Source organism: Hypanus sabinus, chromosome 24 (genome assembly GCF_030144855.1).
Source record: "Hypanus sabinus isolate sHypSab1 chromosome 24, sHypSab1.hap1, whole genome shotgun sequence".
NCBI lineage: Eukaryota > Metazoa > Chordata > Chondrichthyes > Myliobatiformes > Dasyatidae > Hypanus > Hypanus sabinus.
Window position 1 is genome coordinate 37,331,523 of NC_082729.1, and position 23,638 is coordinate 37,355,160.

General features: G+C 47.1%; 1 protein-coding gene across 3 annotated transcripts in view; it reads left to right on the forward strand.

Moving 5' to 3' along the window:
• cdk20 (cyclin dependent kinase 20) overlaps positions 1-23,638 on the forward strand; it is a 61,905-nt gene that overhangs the window by 26,890 nt on the left and 11,377 nt on the right. The window contains exon 8 of one of the 3 annotated variants that reach the window (XM_059949649.1): positions 1,685-6,226. The exons of the other annotated variants lie outside the window; for them this stretch is intronic. Coding sequence (XP_059805632.1) covers positions 1,685-1,864 — 180 coding nt within the window. The 3' untranslated portion in view covers positions 1,865-6,226. Of the gene's footprint in view, positions 1-1,684; positions 6,227-23,638 lie in introns of those variants that run through there. 3 annotated transcript variants of the gene reach the window in all.

A 23,638-nucleotide genomic window follows, 5' to 3' on the forward strand; every position in this document is an offset into this window, starting at 1 on the left:
TAGTGCATATTTGGAATGAGCTGCCAGAAATATTGGGGCAGGCATATTAAAAGATATCCACTCCATTGGTATATATTCAATAGGTTTCAATAAGATCCTGTCTCATTCTTCTGAACTCCAGTGAGTGCAGGTTCAGAGCCATCAAACACTCCTCATATGTTAAACTGGAATCATATTCATGAACCTCTTCTGCACCTTCTCCAATGCCAGCATGTCCTTTCTTAGATAAGGAGACCAAAACTTCTCACCATATTCAAATGCCTTTATAATCCCTCAGCTTTAGAGCCACAGAGGTTGAGCAGGTGAGGACTTTTCTTATTGGAGTCCAGGAGAGTGAATGAAATCATGTGGGGCATAGATGAGTACTCAGAGAGGAGAGGTTTAGTAGGCAATGGGCCAAACGTGGGTAGATGGGACTAGCTGACTGGGCAACTTGGTCAGTATGGACAAGTTGGGCCAAAAGACCTGTTTCTGTGCTGTATGACTCTATATTCTGTACCAAGTAGAGCAGAGGGATCTAGGAATACAGATACAAAATTCCCTAAAAGTGGCATCACAGGTAGATAGGGTAGTAAAGAGAGCTTTTGGTACATTGGCCTTTATAAATAAAAGTATTGAGTATAAGAGTTGGAATGTTATGGTGAGGTTGTATAAGACATTGGTGAGGCCGAATTTGGAGTATTGTGTGCAGTTTTGGTCCGAATTACAGGAAAGATATTAATAAGGTTGAAAGAGTGCAGAGAAGGTTTACAAGGATGTTGCCAGGACTTGAGAAACTGAGTTATAGAGAAATGTTGAATAGGTTAAGACTTTATTCCCTGGAGCGTAGAAGAATGAGGGGAGACTTGATAGAGGTATGTAAAATTATGATGGGTATAGATAGAGTGGATGCAAGCAGGCTTTTTCCACTGACGCTAGGGGAGAAAAAAACCAGAGGACATGGGTGAAGGGGGAAAAGTTTAAAGGGAACATTAGGAGGGGCTTCTTCACACAGAGTGGTGGGAGTGTGGAATGATCTGCCAGATGAAGTGGTAAATGCGGGCTCACTTTTAACATTTAAGAAAAACTTGGACAGGTACATGGATGAGAGGTGTATGGAGGGATATGGGTCAGGTGCAGGTCAGTGGGAATAGGCAGAAAAATGGTTCGGCACAGCCAAGAAGGGCCAAGAAGGGCCTTTTTCTGTGCTGTAATGTTCTATGGTAAGTGGAGCTGACGAGTTTTCTTCATGCAAAGGGTGGTGCATATTTGGAATGACCTGTCAAAGGTGGTTCTTGAGGTGCGGCCATTAGCAGTTTTTAAAAGCCATTTAGTTAAGTATATCCTCCAAGAGGAACTCAACCTTGTTGTTAGGTTTGGAGGCTTGCGTGCCTCAATGACCCAGAGAGGTATGTTATCTGGAGTCGGGGCTTTATGCTTTGGCTTTTGGTAGGGTCACCCATGCCAAACAGGTCAAAGGGTAGAGAGAGGCCAGACTAAGAGTGGTACACCAGTCCTCCAGGTTCAGGGGTTCAGCTTGGGGATAACAGCACAAATGGAAACAGAAATCAGCAACCAGCACGTACAGACTAAACCACATTTAGGTGGCATTTCAGGTGAGGAAGCTCCACAAGGCCCGAGTGGTCCCCAGGACTTCACCAGTGTGCGCTCTTACCCCCCCCCCCCACCCCCATCCTCTCCACAGGCTCTCCTCCATTCGTACTTCTTCACGGAGCCGCTGCCCGCCCACCACTCCGAGCTGCCAAAGCCCCAGAGAGGGGCCAGCAGGACCCTGCAGCACCAGCGCGAGTTCCACATCAACCGGCCCATCGTGGAGTCAGCTGTCGCCCCCGAGCTTGTCGCCCCCTACGCCAGGGTGTGGTGAGGAAGGGATAAGGGGATGGATCAGACCCTGCTGCTGCTCCACAACCCCAGGAACCTGCAGAGCACTTGGACGTGTCGCCCTGAAAAGAGACTTTATTGGAATCAAATATATTATCATTGATGTACTTCATGGAATTTGTTGTTTTGCAGTACAGTGCAAAGACTTAAAATACTATAAATTACAAAAAAATAAAAAGTGCAAAAGACAAATAATGAAGTAGTGTTCATGGACAGTTCAGAAACCTGAGGGTGGAGAGGAAGAAGTTGTTCCTAAATCATTTGGTGTGAGTCTTCAGCCTCCTGTATAGTACAGTGCAAAGACTTAAAATACTATAAATTACAAAAAAATAAAAAGTGCAAAAGACAAATAATGAAGTAGTGTTCATGGACAGTTCAGAAACCTGAGGGTGGAGAGGAAGAAGCTGTTCCTAAATCATTTGGTGTGAGTCTTCAGCCTCCTGTATCTCCTCCCTGATGGTAGTAATGAGAAGAAGGCATGTCCCAGATGGTGAGCGTCCTTAATGATGGATGCTGACTTCTTGAGCCACTGCCTTCTTGGAGATGTCCCCAGTGGTGGGGAGAGTTGTGCTGAGTCAACAACCCTCTGCAACCTCTGTTGATCCTGCACATTGGATTCTCCTTCCCAGATGTGTGATGCAGCCAGTCAGAATGCTCTGCAGAAGTATTTAGAGACTTTGGTGACATACCCAATCTTCTCAAATGAAGTATAGCCCCTGTAGTGCCTTCTTTGTGATTGCGTCAGGACAGATCCTCTGAGATGTTGACACACAGGAACTTGAAGCTGCTCACCCTTTCCACCGCTGACACCTCGATGAGGACCGGTGTTCTTCTCCCGACTTCCCTGCCCTGACGTTCACAATCGGTTCCTTATTCTTACTGATGCTTTTGTTGCGACACCACTTAACCAGCTGATTTATTGAGCAGGTTAAGTTGGCAGTAAAGAAGCCAAATGCGATTCATTTCAAGAAGACAAGATGTATACAAAGCAAGGATGCTTTACGGACCTAGTCAGACTGCATTTGGAGTATTGTGAGCAGTTTTGGGTCCCTTATCCAAGAAAGGATCTGCTGGCATTGGAGCGGGTTCAGTGGACATTCATGAGAATGGTCCTTGGACTGAAAGGGTTAATGTATCAGGAGTGTTTGCTCTGGTTTGGACTGACTAGAGTTTAGGATAATGGGTTGGGGGGGGCATGACTTTGAAACTTTGTGAATATCAATGCCTAGATAGAATGAACGTGGAGAGGATGTTCCCAATAGTGGGATCAGAGGGCACATCAGAATCCAAGGATATCACTGTGGAACAGGGATGAGAAATTTCTTTACACAGTCTGGTGAAGCTGTGGAATGTATTGACACAGAAGACGGGTTTAAAGTGGAGGTGTATAGGTTTTTGATCAGTAAGGGTGTCAAATGTTACGAGGAGAAGGCAGGAGAAAGGGGTTGAGAGGGATACTAAATCAGTCATGATAGAATGTCGGAGCAGACTTGGTGGGCTAAGGCCTTATTTTGCTCCTATGTCTTATGTCTATGGTCAACCACCCAAATGAACTCTCTTGTATACATCTCTTTTCCACCCAATATTCAGCCAACATTGGTGTCATCAGTAAATTTAAATGTTCAAATGTATTTCTAAATTAATTAACAGTGTACATACATGTCACAGCATATAGTCCTGAGATTCTTTTTCTGTGAGCATAATTAGCAAATTTATAGAACTGTAACTGTAAACAGGATCTGTAAACATTAGGAACTGTAAACAAATTGTGTAAATGCAGATAATAAATAGCAGTTAATAAGGAGAATGAAATATCAAGATAAAAGAGTTCTTAAATGAGTGAAGTTATCCCCTTTTGTCAAGAGCCTGATGGTTGAGGGGTAGTAACTGTTCTTGAACCTGGTGGTGTGAGTCCTGAGGCACCTGTACCTTTTACCTGATGGCAGCAGTGAGAAATGAAAATGGCCTGGGTGGTGGGGATATCTGATGATGGTTGCTACTTTTTACGGCAGCATTTTATGTCGATGTGCTCAATGGTTGGGAGGGTTTTACCCGTGATGTACTGGGCAAAATCCACTACCTTTTGTAGGATTTTCTGCTCAAAGGCATTGGTGTTCCCATACTAGGCCGTAATGCAGCCAATTAGCACACTCACTATCACAGGTCTGTAGAAATTTGCCAGGCTTTCTGATGACATGCCAAATCTCTGCAGACTCCTGGGAAGTAGAGGCCCTGCCGTGCTTTCTTCACAATATTTATATGATGGGTCCAGGACAGGTGCTCTGAGATAGCTTCACTCAGTAATTTAAAGTTACTGACCCTCTCCAGCTCTGATCCTCTGATGATTACTGGCTTATGGACCTCTGGTTTCCCTTCCTGAAGTCTACAATCAGTTCCTTGGTCTTATTGATATTGGGTGAGAGGTTGTTGTTACTATAGCACTCAACCAAATTTTCAATCTTCCTCCTGTACGCTGATTCACCACCACCTTTGATACAGCCGACAGTGGTGTCATCAGCAAACTTGTGTATGATGTTGGAGCTCTGCTTAGCCACACAGTGTAGGTGTAAAGTGAGAGGGGCTAAGCACACATGCCTGCGATACACCTGTGCTGATGGAGATTGTGGTTGAGATGTCTTTGCCAATCTGAACAGACTGGGGTCTACAAGCCGTGAATCACAGACCAGACAATGCTGATTAAAATTAATTTAGATGTCTGTGGTGTGGGTGCGAATCAGGAGGCGTGAAGTTTGTGTGTAGTTTCAAAGAAAGTATTGTGAGTATTGAATTGTCCTTTGGTGTTCAGCACCTAAAATGTGTGTAGTGCTGGGCATAGGCAGATCTATCGATTGACAGCAGCTCAATATGATGCCACTCTAACTTGTTTTGTCAAATAAAGAAGCTGCTTCAGATCAGCTAGTACTTTTCCCCGGTGACTTCATTCATGCAACAGCATTTATAATTTCATTTATAGATGGTGTTTTGAGCTGTGCTCAGCCACAAGTGGACTGAGATTAGAGCAGTGGGCTAAGCACAGACCCTTGAGGTGAGAAGGAAATGTTATTGAGTGTGGTCTCATTGAAGCCCAATGCCTGTGAATGGAAAGGCCCAGTGGGTTCAGCCAAGTCCATTACAGGAAAAGCCCTCCCCACCACTGAGCTCATCTACAAGTAGCGCTGCCACAGGAAAGCAGCATCCATCATCAAGGATCCCCACCACCCAGACCACTGCTGTCATCGGGCAGGTTCAGGAACAGCTATTACCCTTCAACCATCAGCCTCCTGACCTGTTGTCACATTGGTAGTTTGTTCATCTTTCTGTGCAGCTTTTCACCAATTCTATTGTACATCTCTGTTCTGAGAATCTCAGGGTAGTATAGGGTAACAGATGTGTACTTTACTTTGATCTCTTGAACTTCTGTGAGATTGAGGATCCAGTTGAGAATGGAGATCCATGCCTCACCCTCCACGCACACGCACGCACGCACCCACACGCACGCACCTACACACACACACACGCACCCACACACGCACGCACACACACGCACCCACGCACGCACCCACACACACACACACACACACACACACACACACACACACACACACACACACACACACACACACACACACACACACACACACACACACACCCCCATTCTCTCTTCTCCCTCTCCCATTGGGCAGAAGATACAAAAGCCTGAAAGCACGTCCCACCAGGCTCAAGGAGAGCATGTACCCGTGCTGTTATGAGACTATTGAATGGTACTGTAGCTTGATTCTTGATGGAATCTCCTTCATAGATGCTGCTATACTTGCTGAGTTCCTCCAGCACTTTGCAAGCGACCTCACAATTTACCTTGTTATGATCTTGCACCTTATCGTTTACCTGCACTGCACTTTCCCTGTACATTTTATTCTGCATTGTTATTGTTTTACTTTGTTCTACCTCAAGAGCTGCATAATAATATGTATGAACAGTATGTTCCTTGGAAGATATGACAAAAATAATTCAATTCTTCTTTCACTAGCAGAAACATCTTGACATCCACCTTGTCTTGCCCCTTTAGGATTATATTATCATAAATCCTTCTGTAAAATATAGAATTAACCTTTTAAACATTTTGTGGAACTGTTCAGGACTGCTTCCAATACTAAGATATCCTTTATCAACCAAGGAAACCAAAATTCAGGTTGAATACATGATGAGGCCACTCATCAAGGACCCCTGCTACCCAGGCCATGCTCTCTCTCAGTGCTGTCATCAGGAAGGAGGTACAGGAGCCTCAGGGCCCACACCACCAGGTTCAGCAACAGTTATTATCTTTCAACCATTAGGCTCCTGAACCAGTGTGGATAACTTTCCTCACCTCAATGCTGAACAGATTCCACAACCCATGGATTCACTTTCTCATATTATTTATTTGTTTACTTATTAATACAATTTTATTTATATTAATTGCACTGTTTATCTTCTTTTGCACATTGGTTGTTTGTGTGTAGTTTTTCATCGACCCTATTGTATTTGTTCTGCGAGAAAATGAATCTCAGAGTGACATATACAAATTTTGATAATAATTTTACTTTGAGTTGAACTTGAATTCTCAGGTTGGAAGACTAGCACCCCATTTTTCATCCGGGAGCCTCCAATGGAACCTCGATTTCTTTAACTTACGGGTAATTTCACCCCCCTCCACCTTCTCTTTTTTTCCATTACCCATTCTCTTCTCACCTGCCCATCACCGCTCTGGGACCCATCTTCCTTCCCTTTCTCACATGGTCCACTCTCCTGTCCTATCAGATTTCTCCTTCAGCCCTTTACCTTTTCAACCTATCACCTCCCAGCTTCTTACTTCATTTCCCCTTTTGCCTCAACTTGTCTCACCTCCCATCTGCCAATTTGTACTCCTTCCCCGTCCCACCGCATATTTTTATTCTGGCTTTTTCCCCCTTCCTTTCCAGTCATGATGAAGAGTCTTGGCCCCAAACACCATCTGTTCATTCCTCTCCACAGATGCTACCTGACTTGCTGAGTTCCTCCAGCACTTTGTGTGTGTGTGTGTGTGTGTGTGTGTGTGTGTTACCCAAACTATGCACAGTCTTTCATTTATGACTTAACTAATGTTCTGTAATGGCACATAACCAAATTTAAACTCCAAACTTACAGCCCTAACATTAGCATTAATTACTAGCAGCTAACTGCTAACTATGCATAACACCAATAAGAATACACTACATACCCACTCCTGTGACCTACCTCCAGTCCAGGTTCTGTAGGTATGTGGGTGGAGAATGAGGAAACTACAGTCTGCTGTGCACATGGGGTAAGAAGTAAGATTAGCTTTATTTGTCACATGTACATTGAAACATGCACTTTATGAGGTATACCTATACACCTTGTTAATGCAAATATCTAATCAGCCAATTGTGTGGCGGCAGCTCAATGCATAAAAACATGCAGAAGTGGTCAAGAGGTTCAGTTGTGATTCACACCAAGCATCAGAATGGAGAAGAAATGTGATCTAAGTGACTTTGACCATGGTGATTGATGGTGCCAGATGGGGTGATTTGAGTATCTGAGAAACTGCTGATCCCCTGGGATTTTCATGCACAAGAGAGTTTACAGAGAATGGTGAGAAAAAAATTTAAAAACATCCAGTGAGCAGCAGTTCTGGGGGCAAAAATGCCTTGTTAATGAGAGAGGTCAGAGGAGAATGGCCAGACTGGTTCAAGCTAACTAGAAGGCGACAGTAACTCAAATAACCACACATTACCTCAGAGGTGTGCAGAAAATCATCTCTGAATGCTTAACATGTTGAAGTTTGAGGTGGATGGCCTACAGCAGCAAAAGACCACAGATGTACACTCACTGACCACTTTATTAGGTATCTTATATTAGGCGACTGAGTTTACAGTTTGGGTCAGTGACTGACACGGTCCAAGGATGTGCCTGCAAGTCTTGCCATGCTTCTGTTGCCAACATAGCATGCTCACAACTTTACTAACCCTAATCACAACCGAGCCTGTGTCATAGAAACAGAGTAGGGAGGCGTCACAGGACAAGGTTACCAGCCAGAGAGAATGAGGGGGTCAAGAATGTGTTGGTATTCAGAATGGGAAGTCCATAGGTCGAGAGCGGGACTGAAGAAATGGACTGCCTCGGCACCTCATTGCCCTCCCCCTGCACTTGGGCAGTATGGTGGTGAGTGTAATGCTTCACGGCACCAGCGGTGGGAAGGCCAGGGTTCAGTTTCCACTGCTGTCTGAAAGGAGTTTGTACGTTCTCCTCGTGACTGCGTGGATTTCCTTCTACTTTCCAAAGATGTATGTGTTAGTATTGGTAAGTTGTGGACGTGCAACGTTGGCGCCGGAACCATGGGCAATAACCTGAAGGTGCAGGAGCAGAATTAGACCATTCAGCCCATTGAGTCTGTTCTGCCATTCCATCATGGCTGATTTATCATCTCTCTCAACCCCATTGTCCTGCCGTCTCCCCATAACCTTTGACATCCTTACTGATCAAGAACCTATCAACCTCCACTTTAAATACACCTAGTGACTTGGCCTCCACAGCTGTCTGCGGCAATGAATTCCACAGATTTACCAACCTCTGGCTAAAGGAAATCGTCCTCATCTCTGTTCTAAAGAGACCTCCTTCTCTGGTCCCAGACTCCCCCACTATTGGAAACACTCTCTCCACGTCAACTCTGTCAAAGGCTTCCAATATTTGATAGGTTTCAATGAGATCCCCCTCCCCATTCTTCTAAACTCCAGCCGGTACAGGCCCAGACATGGACTTGTTGGTCTGGAAGGGCTGCATACTGTGCTGTATCTCTAAAATAAAACTTAAGTAGTTTAAGGATTTTTCAGGTTGGTTCAGAACTTGATGGCAGTAAGAAACTGTTACTAAACCTTGGCGTGTGGGGTCTTCAAGCTCCTGTACCTCCTGCCCAATGGCGGCATGGGGTAGATTCTCCACAGTACACTGAGGTTGAGATACACTCAGGGCTGGTGGTACCCAGTGTTGGACCCTTCCCTGACTCTGGGACATTTGAGAAGTCCTGAGAGTTGCTGAAATGCCAAGGCACACGAGTCACTGGGAGTCAATGCTGCGCATTGGGGGTAGGATAGGCCAGCAGGGCCTGATTCCGTGCTAGATACCCTTAGCTGCCCCCACACAAGAGCTGTTGTTCCTGGAGTACACCCAGGAGATGCTGTTGTCTGTGATGATCCCAGGGCTGTTCCTTGATTCTCTTCACAGCAATGCTGTGTTTAATGTGTCTTCATGTAGTACAGAGATTCCATTCCCTGCGACATGCCTTTTGACTGCAGTTCTGAGTGACACCAGATGGGGCCGCTGTTCTGTTTTATACGTTTTAACACAAATGTCGTTTCTCTCTCTCTCCCCTCTCTTCCCCCTCCCCCTCTCTCCCCCCTCCCCCTCTCTCTCCCCTTCTTTTTCTCCCTCTCTCCCCCCCCTCTTCCCCTCTCTCCACACTCTCTCTCCCCCCTCTCTCCCTCTCCACTCTCTCTCCCCCTCTATCCCCCTCCCTCTCTCTCTCTCTCACACACACACACACACCCACGCACGCACGCACCCACACACACACACACACACACACACACCCACGCACGCACGCACCCACACACACACACACACACACACACACACACACACACACACACACACACACACACACACACACACACACACACGAGTCTGTGTAATGCATGCATGGGGTTCTGTACAACAAGGGAGTTTGTTGTTCTGTGTAAAACAAACATACAGAGACTGACATGTGCATATGTGGCTGCTGTTAATGTAAACCCACACACATAGACACTGGACGGTCACAGTGGGCGACATGTTTGACCCTACATGGCTGGTTAACTAATTATTTGTCTATGTTCCCGCAGACCACTGCCAAAACAGCAGCTAATCTGCAGGGCGGCCCTGTCCTCACTGAAGGCCCAAGCCCCTTTGTCAGTGGATGTTTACTGATCCACTCAGTATTGGCCACACTCCCACACACACCAGTGACTCCAGCCTGCAGGTGGCAGCAGAGGCTCACCAGGACAGCCTCCTCGGAATTGAATTAATATTGTCACATGTATTAAAGTTCAAAACTTTAATTTATTATTAAATGTCACCCTGGGATCAATTTCCTTGCAGACCTCCATAGTAGAAGAACAAATAAATACAATAAAATCGACGAGAAACTACACACAAAGATTGAAAAACAATTTAACTGCAAAGGAAGATGAACTGTAAATACAAAATGTTTGTGGCAATGGATAGATAAAGAGAGGCAATACTGAGAAGATGTGTTGCAGAGTTCTTGAAAGTGAGTCCGTAAGTTGTGTCAGTGTTGAGGTGAATGAAATTATCTGAGCCAGTTCAGGAGCCTGATGGTTGAAGGGTAATAACTGTTCCTGAACCTGGTGGTGTGGCATCTGAGGGGCTCCTGTACCTCCTTCCTGATGGCTGCAATGAGAAGAGAGCATAGTCTGGATGGTGGATGCGCTCAGTGGTGAGGAGGGCTTTTGCTGTGATGTATCCGCCATTTCTTGTAGGCTTTTCCATTCCTGGGCATTGGTATTTCCAAACCAAGCTGTGATAAAACCAGTCACGATACTCTCCTCTGTGTACCTATAGAAGTTTATCAAAGTTTTAGATGAATCTATGCAGATTTCTAAGAAAGTAAAGGTGATGCCGTGCCTTCTTTGAGATGGTGCTTGCGTGCTGGTCCCAGGACAGATCCTGTGCTAGGACAATGGCAAGGATTTAAAGTTACTAATCCTCGCCACCTCCGATTCCTCCCATGAGGACTGTTTCGTGGATCCCCAATTTCTTCCTCGTGAAGTCAAGTCAGCTCAAGATATGGTGAAAAGCATGTCTTTCACACTGTTCATACAGGTCAGATCATTACGCAGTGCATTGAGGTCGAACAAGGTAAAACAATAACAATGCAGAATAAAGTGTAACAGCGGCACAGAAAGTGCAGTGCAGGGAGACAATAAGGTGCAAGATCATAGCGAGGTTGTTTGTGAGGTCCAAGAGTCTATCTTATCATACAAGAGGTTTTTAGATGGCAGCAAGGGTAGAAGCTTTCCTTGAGCCTGGTGGTACGTAATTTCAGGCTTTTGTATCTTTGATTATTCTGGCTGTTTTCCCAAGGCAATGAGAGGTGTAGACCAAGCCCACAGAGGGGAGGTTGGTTTCTGTGATACCGGATTGGTTTATTGTCAAGTGTACTGAGATGCAGTCTTGTTCATACAGATCAGATAATCTTCTTTTTTATTTTCAGCGTGTCTCCCTCTGCACAGCGGATGCTTTTCAGTTTTTGCTTATGTGTAGTTTTTCATAAATTCTACTGTTTTTTCCTGTAAATGCCTGCAAGAAAGTGAATCTCAATCTAGTATAAGGCAGCATGTCCGTACTTTGATAATTAATTTACTTTGGAATTTGAACAAGGTAAAGCAATAGCAATATAGATTAAAGTGCAGCAGTTACAGAGAGAGTGCAGTGCAGTGCACGTTGGCATCGTCTTATGAGACAAGTCTGAGTGAGCTAGGCCTTTTCTCTGTGGAGCAAAGGAGGATAAGAGGTGAATAACGTTATAAGAGGCAGAAATCAGAGGAGCCTGAAGACATCATAGGAACAGCTTCTTCCCCTCAGTCAAGAGATTTCTGAACATGAAAGTATCTCATTACATGGTCGGCCCGAAACATTGACTGTACTCTTTTCCATAGATGCTGCCTAGCCTGCTGAGTTCCTCCAGCATTTTGTGTGTGTTGCTTCACTATTTTATTCTCCTTATGCACTTCCTTTATTTATTGTTTTTAATGTTTCTTACTGTAACATAGGGTTTTAAAATTTATTGCACTATAAATATGCAGCAAAATGTTCAGTGCTGTACATATATAGGACCTTTGGACTTCTGCACAATACTGTATTTGTCAATGTGGAACAGAGAGCAAGTTTGTAAATCTGGCGAGAGCAAGGGATGTTGGGAATGGCGTGGGTGGAGTGCCGTGGGAAGGGTATGGGACAGGTGGCAGTGAAGGAGTGTCGTGTGCGGACACACCCAGCCTCGAGACCTGAGACACCAGGCATTTGGTTTATTGATCATTACAGAATATCTCTCTGGTCCTTTCCGCTCCCTCCCCTCTCCCTTCCCCTTTTCCCAACCATGATTCCTGTCTCCCTGCTCCCTTCCCACTCTCAGTCCACAGTAGAAACCCATATCAGAATCTGATTATATTAGGACCTTTGTTTTTCTTCTTATGGCAGCAGTACAGTGCAATACTTAAAATTACTACAGTACTGTCCTAAAGTCTTAGTCACTCTAGTGATATATTTGTGTGTAAGACTTTTGCACAGTAATGTATATCAGTGATTCTGATAGAAGGGACAGCTAATGCCTTATCCCAAAGTGGCAGTGGTTAATCAGAATCAGGTTTGATATCACTGCCACATGTCATGAAATCTGTTGTTTTTCAGCAGTACAGAGCAATACATGCAGTAATAATAAAAAGCAAATTACAGTAAGAAGTATACACAAGTAGATTAAAAAGATAATTAAATACGTAGTGTAAAAAGAGAGAAGAGAAAGTAGTGAGGTTATGTTCATGGGTTCAACGTCCATTTAGAAATTGGGTGGCAGAAGGGAAGAAACTGTTTCTGAATCGTTGACTGTGTACCTTCAGGCTTCTGTACCTCCACCCTAACGGTAGCAATGAGAAGAGGGCACGCCTGGGTGATGGGGGTCTCTGTGATGGATGCCGCCTTTTTGAGGCATCGTTCCTTGAGTGTGTCCTAGATGCTGGTGCCCATGGTGGAGTTGACTGAGTTTACAACTCTCTGCAAAGAAAAGAGGATCTGCAGATGCTGGAAATCCAAACAACACACGAAGTCCTGCCTAAGGCATCAGCTGTACTTTTTTCCATAGATGCTGCCTGGCCTGCTGAGTTCCTCCAGTATTTTGTGTGTGTTGCTTACAACTCTCTGCAGCTTATTTCGATCCTACACAGTGCCCCCCCCCCCATACCAGATGGTGATGCAGCCAGTTAGAATGCTCTGCACAGTACATCTGTAGGAATTTGCAAATGACTTTGGTGACATACCAAATGTCCTCAAACTCCTGATGAAGTATAGCCGCTGTTGTGTCTTCTTTGTAACTGTGTCGATATGCTGGGCCCAGGATAGATCTTCAGAGATGTTAACACCCAAGAATTTGAAACTGCTCACCCTTTCCATTTCTGATCCCAGAGTGACTCTGGCCAATACCAGAGGGCATAGGCTTAAGGAATGTATTGGGGGGGGGGGGTAATGTCAGAGGTAAGTTTCTTTTACAGAGTGGTTGATGTGATGTAGGAGTGGTGGTAGAGAATGTACATTAAGATATTTAAGATGGGTGTGTAGCGATGTGCTACACACAGCGCTGAAATAACACGCAGTCGGTAAGTCGTTTCGAGTCTAGTTTATTCAAACTTCACGGTGCTGGCATTTAATCCCTAGCGCCCGCCCTCTCCGGGCGGAAATGACATCAGTGGTGCATTACCAAAGTCTCCCCCCGTGCGCTGGCTATTTGTGAGCTGGTTCGCCTGCGCAGGACCAGTGGGTTGCCCCCCCCCAGAACCAGCGATACACCCCCCAATGTCCACAGTCTGGATCAGCCTCTGTTTGGGAGGTCTGCCTCTGCGCCGCGGTGCCTGAACCTCAACCGGCTGCGCCAGGTCCACCGTGAAAACCTTCTCTTTCCCCCCAATGTCCAGAACGTATGTGGACCCGTTGTTGTTGATCACCTTGAACGGCCCCTCGTATGGCCGCTGTAGCGGTGCCCAGTGTCTGCCCCTTCGTACAAACACAAACTTACAGTTCTGCAGGTCTTTGGGTACATGGGTTGGGGTTCGTCTGTGCTGTCAAGTCGGTACGGGGGCCAGGTTGCTGAGCTTCTCGTGTAGGCTGTCCAGGACTGCTGCGGGTTCTTCCTCTTTCCCCCTCGGGGCTGGTATGAACTCTCCTGGGACAGCCAGAGGTGCACCATACACCAACTCGGCTGATGAGGCGTGCAGGTCCTCTTTGGGCACTGTGCGAATTCCAAGCAGGACCCAGGGAAGCTCATCCACCCAGTTGGGCCCTTTGAGGCGGGCCATGAGAGCCGACTTCAAGTGACGGTGGAAACGCTCCACTAGTCCGCTCGACTGTGGGTGGTAGGCAGTAGTGTGGTGTAGCTGTGTTCCCAACAGGCTGGCCACAGCCGACCACAGGCTGGAGGTGAACTGGGCGCCTCTGTCGGAGGTAATGTGGGCCGGTACCCTGAAGCATGCTACCCAGGTTGTGATCAGTGCTCGGGCGCAGGAATCGACAGATGTGTCGGTGAGTGGGACCACCTCTGGCCACCTCATGAACCGGTCTACCATCATTAGGGGGTACCGCGCTCCTCGGGACACTGGTAGGGGGCCCATGATATCCACATGAATGTGGTCGAACCTCCGGTGGGTGGGTTCGAACTGCTGTGGCGGGGCTTTAGTGTGCCGCTGCACCTTGGCTGTTTGGCACTGCGTGCACTTTCTGGCCCATTCACTGACCTGCTTGCGAAGTCCGTGCCACACGAACTTGTTGGAAACCAGCCGGACAGTTGTCCTGATAGATGGGTGCGCCAAACCGTGTATGGAGTCGAAAACTCGCCGGGACGATGGAGCGAGGTTGCCTAGTAGCCAGGTCGCACAGGAGGGTCCTCTCACCTGGGCCTACCAGAAAGTCTTGCAGCTGCAAACCCGAGACTGAGGTCCTGTAGCTGGGCATCTCGTCGTCTGCCTGCTGCGCCTCCACCAGTGCTGCATAGTCCACCCCCAGGGACAGGGCCTGGACAGCTGGTCTGGAGAGTGCATCCGCCACGACGTTGTCCTTTCCTGAGACATGCTGATGTCCGTCGTGTACTCAGAGATGTAGGACAGATGTCGCTGCTGGCGAGCCAACCAGGGATCGGACGCGAAGGTCAACGGTTTGTGGTCCGTGAACACGGTGAATGGCCTGCCTTCTAAGAAGTACCTGAAATGCTGGATTGCCAGATACAGTGCCAACAGCTCCCAGTCAAAAGCACTGTACTTGAGTGCGGGTGGTTGTAGGTGCTTGCTGAAGAATGCCAGGGGTTGCCAGTGTCCCTCGATGAGTTGCTCCAGCACCCCACCGACTGCTGTGTCGGATGTGTCCACCGTGAGTGTAGTTGGAACGTCTGTTCTTGGGTGCATCAGCGTCGCAGCATCTGCCAAGGCTTCCTTGGCTTTAATGAAAGTGGCCGCGGCCTCCTCATCCCAAGTAATGTCCTTGTCTTTACCCGACATCAGGGTGTACAAAGGGCGCATGATACGGGCTGCTGAGGGGAGGAAACGGTGGTAGAAGTTCACCAAACCAACAAACTCCTGCAGGCCTTTGACTGTGTTGGGCCGGGCAAAGTGGCGGATCACGTCTACCTTGGCGGGCAGAGGTGTTGCCCCGTCTTTGGTAATTCTGTGGCCCAGGAAGTCGATGGTATCGAGACCGAACTGGCATTTGGCCGGGTTGATCGTGAGGCCGAAATCACTCAGGCGGGAGTAGAGTTGACGGAGGTGGGACAGATGCTCCTGATGACTACTGCTGGCTATAAGGATGTCGTCCAAATAGATGAACGCAAAGTCCAAGTCGCATCCATTAGCCCATGGAACGTCTGTGCGGCATTCTTCAGGCCGAACGGCATTCGGAGGAACTCAAACAGGCCGAACGGGGTGATGAGTGCTGTTTTGGGGATATCTTCAGGGTGCACCGGGATTTGATGGTATCCCCGGACGAGGTCTACTTTGGAAAAGATTCTTGCCCCGTGCAGGTTTGCTACAAAGTCCTGTATGTGCGGCACAGGGTAGCAGTCTGGAGTTGTAGCCTCGTTCAGTCTGCGGTAGTCGCCGCATGGTCTCCAACCCCCAACTGCTTTAGGCACCATGTGCAGGGGGGAGGCCCATGGGCTGTCGGACCTCCACACGATCCCCAATTCCTCCATCCTCTTGAACTCCTCCTTCACCAGGTGGAGATTTTCCGGGGGGAGCCTTCGTGCACGGGTGTGGAGGGGTGGTCCCTGGGTCGGAATGTGGTGCTGTACCCCGTGTCTGGGCATAGCTCCTGTGAACTGCGATACCAGAATCAAAGGAAAGTCCGCCAGGATTCTGGTGAATTAGTTGTCCGACAGCGTGATGGAATCCAGGTGTGGGGCTGGCAACTTGGCTTCACCCAGGGAGAATGTCTGGAGAGTCTCGGCATGTACCAGTCTTTTCCCTTGCAAGTTGACCAGCAGGCTGTGAGCTCGCAAGAAGTCCGCCCCCAGGAGTGGTTGGGCCACCGCGGCCAGTGAGAAGTCCCACGTGAACCGGCTGGTGCCGAACTACAGCTGCACTGTGCGGGTGCTATAGGTCCGTATCATGCTGCCATTTGCGGCCCTCAGGGTGGGTCCTGGCTTCCTGTTGCGGGTGTCGTACCCCGTCGGGGGCAAGACACTGATTTCCGCTCCGGTGTCGACCAAGAAGCGGCGTCCCGACTGTTTGTCCCAGACGTACAAGAGGCGGTCCTGGTGGCCTGCCGCCATAGCCATTAGCGGCAGCTGGCCCTGCCCCTTGCAAGGTGGGCAACAACGACGGGCTTCTGTGCCCCACCGCTGGTGGTAGAAACACCACTGTTCACTGTCCTCCTCACTCCTGCCTCTTGTGTTGTGTGCGCCCCCCTGCCGGGCCTGGTCTGGTCCATTGTTGGGCGCGTGGCCTGGTAATCTGATGGACGGACGCCACGCTCTCCCTCTTGGCTTTCCACAGCACATCTGACAGGGCCGCCATCTTCCGGGGGTCGCTGAAATCTGTGTCGGCCAGCAGCAGACGTATTTCCTTGGGCGGTTGCTCTAGGAACGCTTGCTTGAACATGAGGCAGGGCTTGTGTCCGTCAGCCAGGGCCAGCATCTCATTCAACAATGCTGATGGCAGTCTGTCTCCCAAACCGTCCAGGTGAAGCAGGCGGGCACCTCGCTCACGCCATGAGAGGCCAAAGGTCCCAATGAGCAGCGCTTTGAATGCTTCATATTTGCCTTCTTCCGGGGGCGACTGTATGAAATCCACAACCTGGGCGGCCGTCTCCTGGTCAAGGGCGCTCACCACGTGGTAGTAACGCGTGGAATCAGAGGATATCTGCCGAATCTGGAACTGGGCTTCTGCTTGGCTAAACCACACACGTGGTCGCAGCGTCCAGAAAGTCGGCAGTTTTGGCACAACTGCGTGAACAGATGAAGAGTCGGTCATCTTCGGTCCAAATCCCATTTGGACCGTTGGGGTCACCAATGTAGCGATGTGCTACACACAGCGCTGAAATAATGACACGCAGTCGGTAAGTCGTTTTGAGACTAGTTTATTCAAACTTGGCGGCGCTGGCAGTTTGTGAGCCGGTTCGCCTGCGCAGAAAGTGGGTCGCCACAGATTCATGGATGATAGAAAAATGGAGGATTATGTTCTGTGTTGGAGGAAGGGGTTAGTTTGATCATGGAGTGGCTAAAAGGTTGGTACAATGTAAGACATAGGAGCAGAATTTGGCCATTTGGCCCATCAAGTCTGCACTGCCATTCCATCATGGCTGATTTATTATCTCTCCCAACCCCATTCTCCTGCCTTCTTCCCATAACCTTTGACTCTCTCACTAATCGAGAATCTATCAACCTCTGCTTTAGGTATACCCAATGACTTTGCCTCCACAAGTGTCTGCAGCTACAAATTTCACAGATTCACCACCCTCTGGCTAAAGCAATTGCTCCTCGTCTCTGTTCTAAAGAGACGTCCTTGTATTCTGAGGCTGTGCCCACTGATCCTAGACTCTCCCACTATTGGAAACATCTTCTCCACATCCATTCTATCTAGGCATTTCAGTATTCAATAGGCTTTGAAAGATCATTGAGTATAAACTTACCCCAGCACTTCGATTCGCTTGCATATTGTGGGCCAAAAGGTTAGGATTATGCTGTACATTTCTATGATCTAAATAGCAGGCACAAGGTCATAACAAGGTGGATTGTGAGGTCTAGAATCCATCTTACCATACGAGGAGACCTTATAACAGTAAGAAGAGATTGGTGGTACATGATTTCAGGCTTTTGTGTCGTAGACAGGGTAGGTAGTCTGAATACGTAGCTCCAAGGTGGGAGCATTAAAAGCACAAGATGAGAGTAAGGCGATTAAAGGAGATCTGGGGGGGGGGGTGTTAGGTTTTTTATAGAGGTATCTGATGTCTATAAGTTACTGCCAGAGGTAGTAGGGGAACCAGATTCAGTGATTATTTTTATTCGCAATAAATATTTACATGTATTAGGAGTTTGCTGTGGTGGGCTAGTCAGGGTGCACCATGCAACCCAAAACAATAACAGTCAACATTCATAAAGAATTATGTAGAATACGAAGGGTAAACTGTGAATAGCGGAGCAACAATACAATAGCGATCATAGTCTTAGGTTAGTTCATCTGCAGAATGTTTCTGTTTACTGAGATACAGTGGAGAGCAAGCTCTTCCAGGCCTTTCAGCTACACTGCCAATTAACCCCCAGCGTAATTGTGGGACAGTTTACAATGATCCCAATTAACCCACCAACTGGTAGATCATAATAATAACTTTATTGATCCAGAGTGGGAGACTCTTTTGTTACAGCAGCAGCATTTAAAAACACAAAGTACAGAGTAATAAAACAGAATCTGCGTTCTCCTGTTGCACAGAGATGAACTGTTGGATATGCTTACTGCATTTGGTAGTAAAGGTTTTCTGTAATGATCCTATGGACTGTGGGAGGAGACCCATGCCGTCATGGGGAGAATGCAGAAGCTCCTGACAGACAGTGGCAGGAATTGACCCTGGGTTGCTGGTAATGTAAAGCATTGTGCTAACCACCACCAAACTGTGCCACCGTCTATAATACATACAGTGCACACAGTATCTTTCAAGTGGCTACTGAGTGTATTGTCTTCTACTGCTGTAGCCCATGCACTGACTGAGGTAATAGATGGTGAGGTGGGGGGAGGTGGATGCAGCTAACTAGAATGCTTGATCAGAAGGAACTTTTAAGATGGTGTGAAGTTTTTGTTTTAACAGCCCTCTAGTGCTTTCCGGAAGGGAGCTTTAGGAAAAGGCAGTTTGCTGGGTGGGTAGTGTCCACAATGATTTTTCTGCCTGCTTCTTTGTCCTTGGCAGACTACAGCCAGTGTCTTTTTTTGCTGACCTGGTAGTTCCCTGTGTTTTTTGTACACTGTGAGAGGGTGCTGCACCAAACCAGACACCAATAGCTGACGTGACGATTCTCACTGTGATGGCAGTACAGAATTGCACTAGCACTTTCTGAGCAAGATGGAATTTTACCAGATACCACAAGAAATACATCTGCCGTCAAGCCTTTTTGTTAATGAAGGAGATATGGTTCTCCCACATGAGGCCCAGTGCAATAAAAATGTTAAGGAACCTGAGTGTCAAAACAGTGCAGACTGTAGAGTTGTTGATGTGTCATTGGGTGGAGAGGAGACAAGTTTCTCCTGAAGTCGATACGCATCCACAGATTTGAGGGCATTCGGCTCCCAAGTTGTGACTGTCTCAGGACACTAGTTTGGTGATGCTTGGATTTGTCACCTCTAGTGATGGTGATACCTGGTGGTAACTTAATCACAATGTTTAAGAGATGCTTAGACAGGCATTTAAACAAGATATGGAGGGATGCAGTCCTAACGCAGGGATAAGGGATTAGTGTAGGGGGTGGGGGTAGTGAGCTGGGCCAAAGGCCCTGTGCCTTTGCTGTATCGCTATGTGACTGGTTAAGGTGAATGAGCTGAAGAGGAAAGTCGGACACTCTCTGTAGTGTTACCCATATCAGTGTGAGTGCAAGCAGTTATAGGGAAGGTTCAATAGATTAGGACTTCATTCCCTGCAGCATTGGAGAATAAGGGAATAAGGGGAGATTTCACAGAGGTGTACAAAATTATGGCTGGTATGGATAGGGTGAATTCAAGCAAGTTTTTTCTACTGAGGTTGTGTGAGACTATGGGTTAAGGTGAGGTCATGGGTTAAGGTAACATACAGTACTGTGCACCCATGCACGCACGCACGCACGCACACACACACACACACACACACACACACACACACACACACACACACACACACACACACACACACACACACACACACACACACACACACACACACACACACACACACACACACACAACTTTAGCACAGAATGTGGTATTTGTGAATGTGGAGCCAAAAGTGATTTTGTAGATCTGTTGGGAGCAAATGTTGGGGAAGATGAGTGGGGTGGGGGAAAGGAGTGCCGGGGCAGGGGGTGGCGGGTGTGCAGGCACTGTCAGCCCTGAGACACCAGTCTGGGTCATCTAATTCCAAACAATCGGTTTATTGATCATTACAGAATGACTCTCTGGTGCTTCCCACTCCCTCCCCTCTCCCTTCCCCTTTCCTCAACCATGATTCCCCTCTCCCTGCCCCCTTCCCACTCTCAGTCCACAATATCAGTCATATTTGTCATCACTCACATACGTCATAAAGTTTGTTTTGTTTTGAAGCTGCAAGAATGCAGTGTAATACGTAAAATTCTAGAGTACTGTGCAAATGTTTTAGGCTCCTCAGATATATTTATGTACCTAAGACTTTTGCACAGAACTGTGGTAAACATAATAACAAATTTTACCTTGACTTTGACCCTCTGTGCGGGGAAAGGTTGCCCCTCAGGTTCCTAGTAAACTTCTCCTCTCCCATCTTAAGCCTGGTCCTCCTACACTCAGTGGCTGCTGTATTAGGTATACCTGTACATTAATGCAAATATCTAATCAGCCAATTATTTGGCAGCAACTCAATTCATAAAAGGGGAATTCAAGTAGTATTATATTGTGTTTAAATTTAACTCTACTGAGAATTAGAATACAGAACCAGGAGGAGACTTTTTTTTTAACAAGTTTGTCTCAAAATAGTCTCCCTTATCTCTCAGGAAAAAGGTTCCAACGCTGTTTTCTGTTGAGAATGACGCTAGAAAGAGCCTTAAGTTGAATTGTTGCAAATGGATCTGGGGTGTAAATGATTAATGGGGCTGACAACAAGCGATTTCCAGAGCAGGGAAGGCACCTGAATCACTAACAAACTGAATGGCGAAGAAGCGGAATTAATCTTGGAGTAACTCTTGTGTGATACCAGCCTTGGGAGTAGTTATTTTTCCACAAGCAGGAGGCGTAGCTCGTGAGGACAGCTTGAAACAGTCTGTCCATTCTCCTCCTTTGTTAGGTTCAGGAGCAGAACTCCTTGTGATCTTCTGCTGCTGTAGCCCATCCACTTCAAGGTTCAACGTGCGTGCATTCCGAGATGCTCTTCTGCACGCCACTGTTGTGACGCATGGTTATTTGAGTTACGGTCATTTTCTCATTGGCTTGAACAAGTCTGGCTATTCACCTCTGACCTCTCTTATCAGCAAGCCTTTTCCCTCCACGGAACTGCCGCTCACTGGTGTTTCTCGCACCATTCTATGTAAACTCTGGAGATTGTTGTGCACTGTTGCAGCAGATCAGCAGTTTCTGAGTTGCCCACTCGGATGTTTGGACTGAACAACGACTGAACCTCTTGACCACATCTGCATGCTTTTATGCATTGAGTTCCTTCCACATGATTGGCTGATCAGATATTTGCATAACTGACTGAGTGTCCATGTGTACCTAATAAAGTGGCCACTGAGGCTGGCCTTCATTTCTTTCTCCATAACAGTTTTGTTATAGCAGTCAGGGTTGTTGGCCCCAAACTGAATCCCCGAACCTGGAGGACCGGTGGACCATTCTTTAATCTGTTTGTTTTGGGTGACCCTACAAGGCTGTGACTCCAACCAACGTAGCTCTCCAGGTCATTGAGGCACGCAAGCCTCCAAACCCCATGACTGGTTTGTGGTCCTCTTGGAGCTTCCAACTGCAATTTGACCTTTGAAGTTAAGACAGGAGTCAGGCAAGGTTGTGTAATGTCAGGAATGTTGTTCAATCTGGTGATTAACTGAGGCAAACAACAAAAGATAAGCAGAGAGCCAATAGGTGGACTCCTTTCTCTTCTTCAGAAGACCTTGACTTTGCGGATGACCTCGTATTACTATAGAAAACTCAGCCCCTGTCCTTTGGTGGTCAGGCTGGACTCAGGGTCAGCCAGAGAAAGACTGAGACCTTGACCCTAAATGCAGAGTCTCCTCCTCCCATCAAGTCGTATGGCCTCGACATACCCAGCACAGACAGAATCACCTACCTGGGCAGCATCATTCAGCAGGATGCTGGGACCAAGGATAACATCCAGTGCAGACCCATCAGGGCTAGAAACACTCGTGTGTGGGTCAGAATGCTGTTGCATGTCAGAGAGCAACCTTGCCAAGCTGTCGTCATTCCACACCATCAGCCTTCAGAAAATCCAAAGTATTTTTTGAAAGATCTCCAACCACACTGTACTCCTTCAGTGCCATCAAGTGGACATGGCCACAGAAATCATGAGGAAATGTTGGAGATGGATTGGGCATATGATGAGAAGAGAAGCCAACTCATCAAGGTACCTGAAGGGCAGAGGGAACATGGGGGACAAAAAAGACAACTTGGTGCTGTACCATAGAGGCAGAAATGAGGAGCCTGACCCACACCAGGGGCACTACAGAGAAGATGGTTGAGGACAGAATAAGATGAAAGACCTTCTTGGCTGACCTAAACACCAGCAGCGAAATGGACACCTGACTCAGTCTGTCCTTCAGTTACGTTAATGTAGTCACCCAGCAGAGAGTAAAGCCATTCACCCCATCTGTGTCCATGCTGGCTGTCAGATGCTAATGCCAGTCTCGGGCACTTTGAATGACCCTTCTCTCTGGGTCAGGAATTGCCCTGTCATGGACTTGTTTTGAAGATCAATGCCTGAGAGAATGGTGGAGGTCGACATCCTTAAACTGTTCAATAATCATAAGACAAAGGAGCAGATTTGGGCCAATGTGCCAATCAAGTCTGCTTCACCATTTGGACATTGTTGATTTATAAACCTTCTCAAACCTGTTCTCCTGCCTTCTCCCCGTAACCTTTGATGCTCTCACTAATCAAGAACCTATCAACCTTAGTTTTAAATATACCCAACGATTTGGCTTCCACATTGTCTGAGGCAATAAATTCCACTGACTTGAATTTAATAAATCCCTCTGGCTGAAGCAATTCCTCCTCATCTCTGTTCTAAAGGGACATCCCTGAACTTTGAGGTTGTGCCCTCTGCGCCTAGACTCCCTCACATCCTCTCCATATTCACTCTATCTCGACTATTCAGTATTCAATAGACTTCAGTGTAATCCCTCATTCTTCTACTCCAGCGAGTTCATGCCCATTGCCATCAAACACTCCCCACGAATTAACACTTTCATTCCTGCGATCATTCTTGTGAAACTGCTCTGGACCCAGTGTATCCTTTCCCAGACAAGGAGCCCAAAACTACTCACAATTACTCTGAACGTGGTCTGACCAATGCCTTAAAAAGCATCAGCATTACAACCTTACTTTAATAATCTAGACCTCTGGAAATGAATGCTAACATTGTACTTGCCTTCCTTACTACCAACTCAACCTGCAAGTTATCCCTTAGGGCAGGGGTTCCCAACCTTTCTTATGCTATGGTCCTACCATTAACTGAGGGGTCCATTGACCCCAGGTTGGGAACC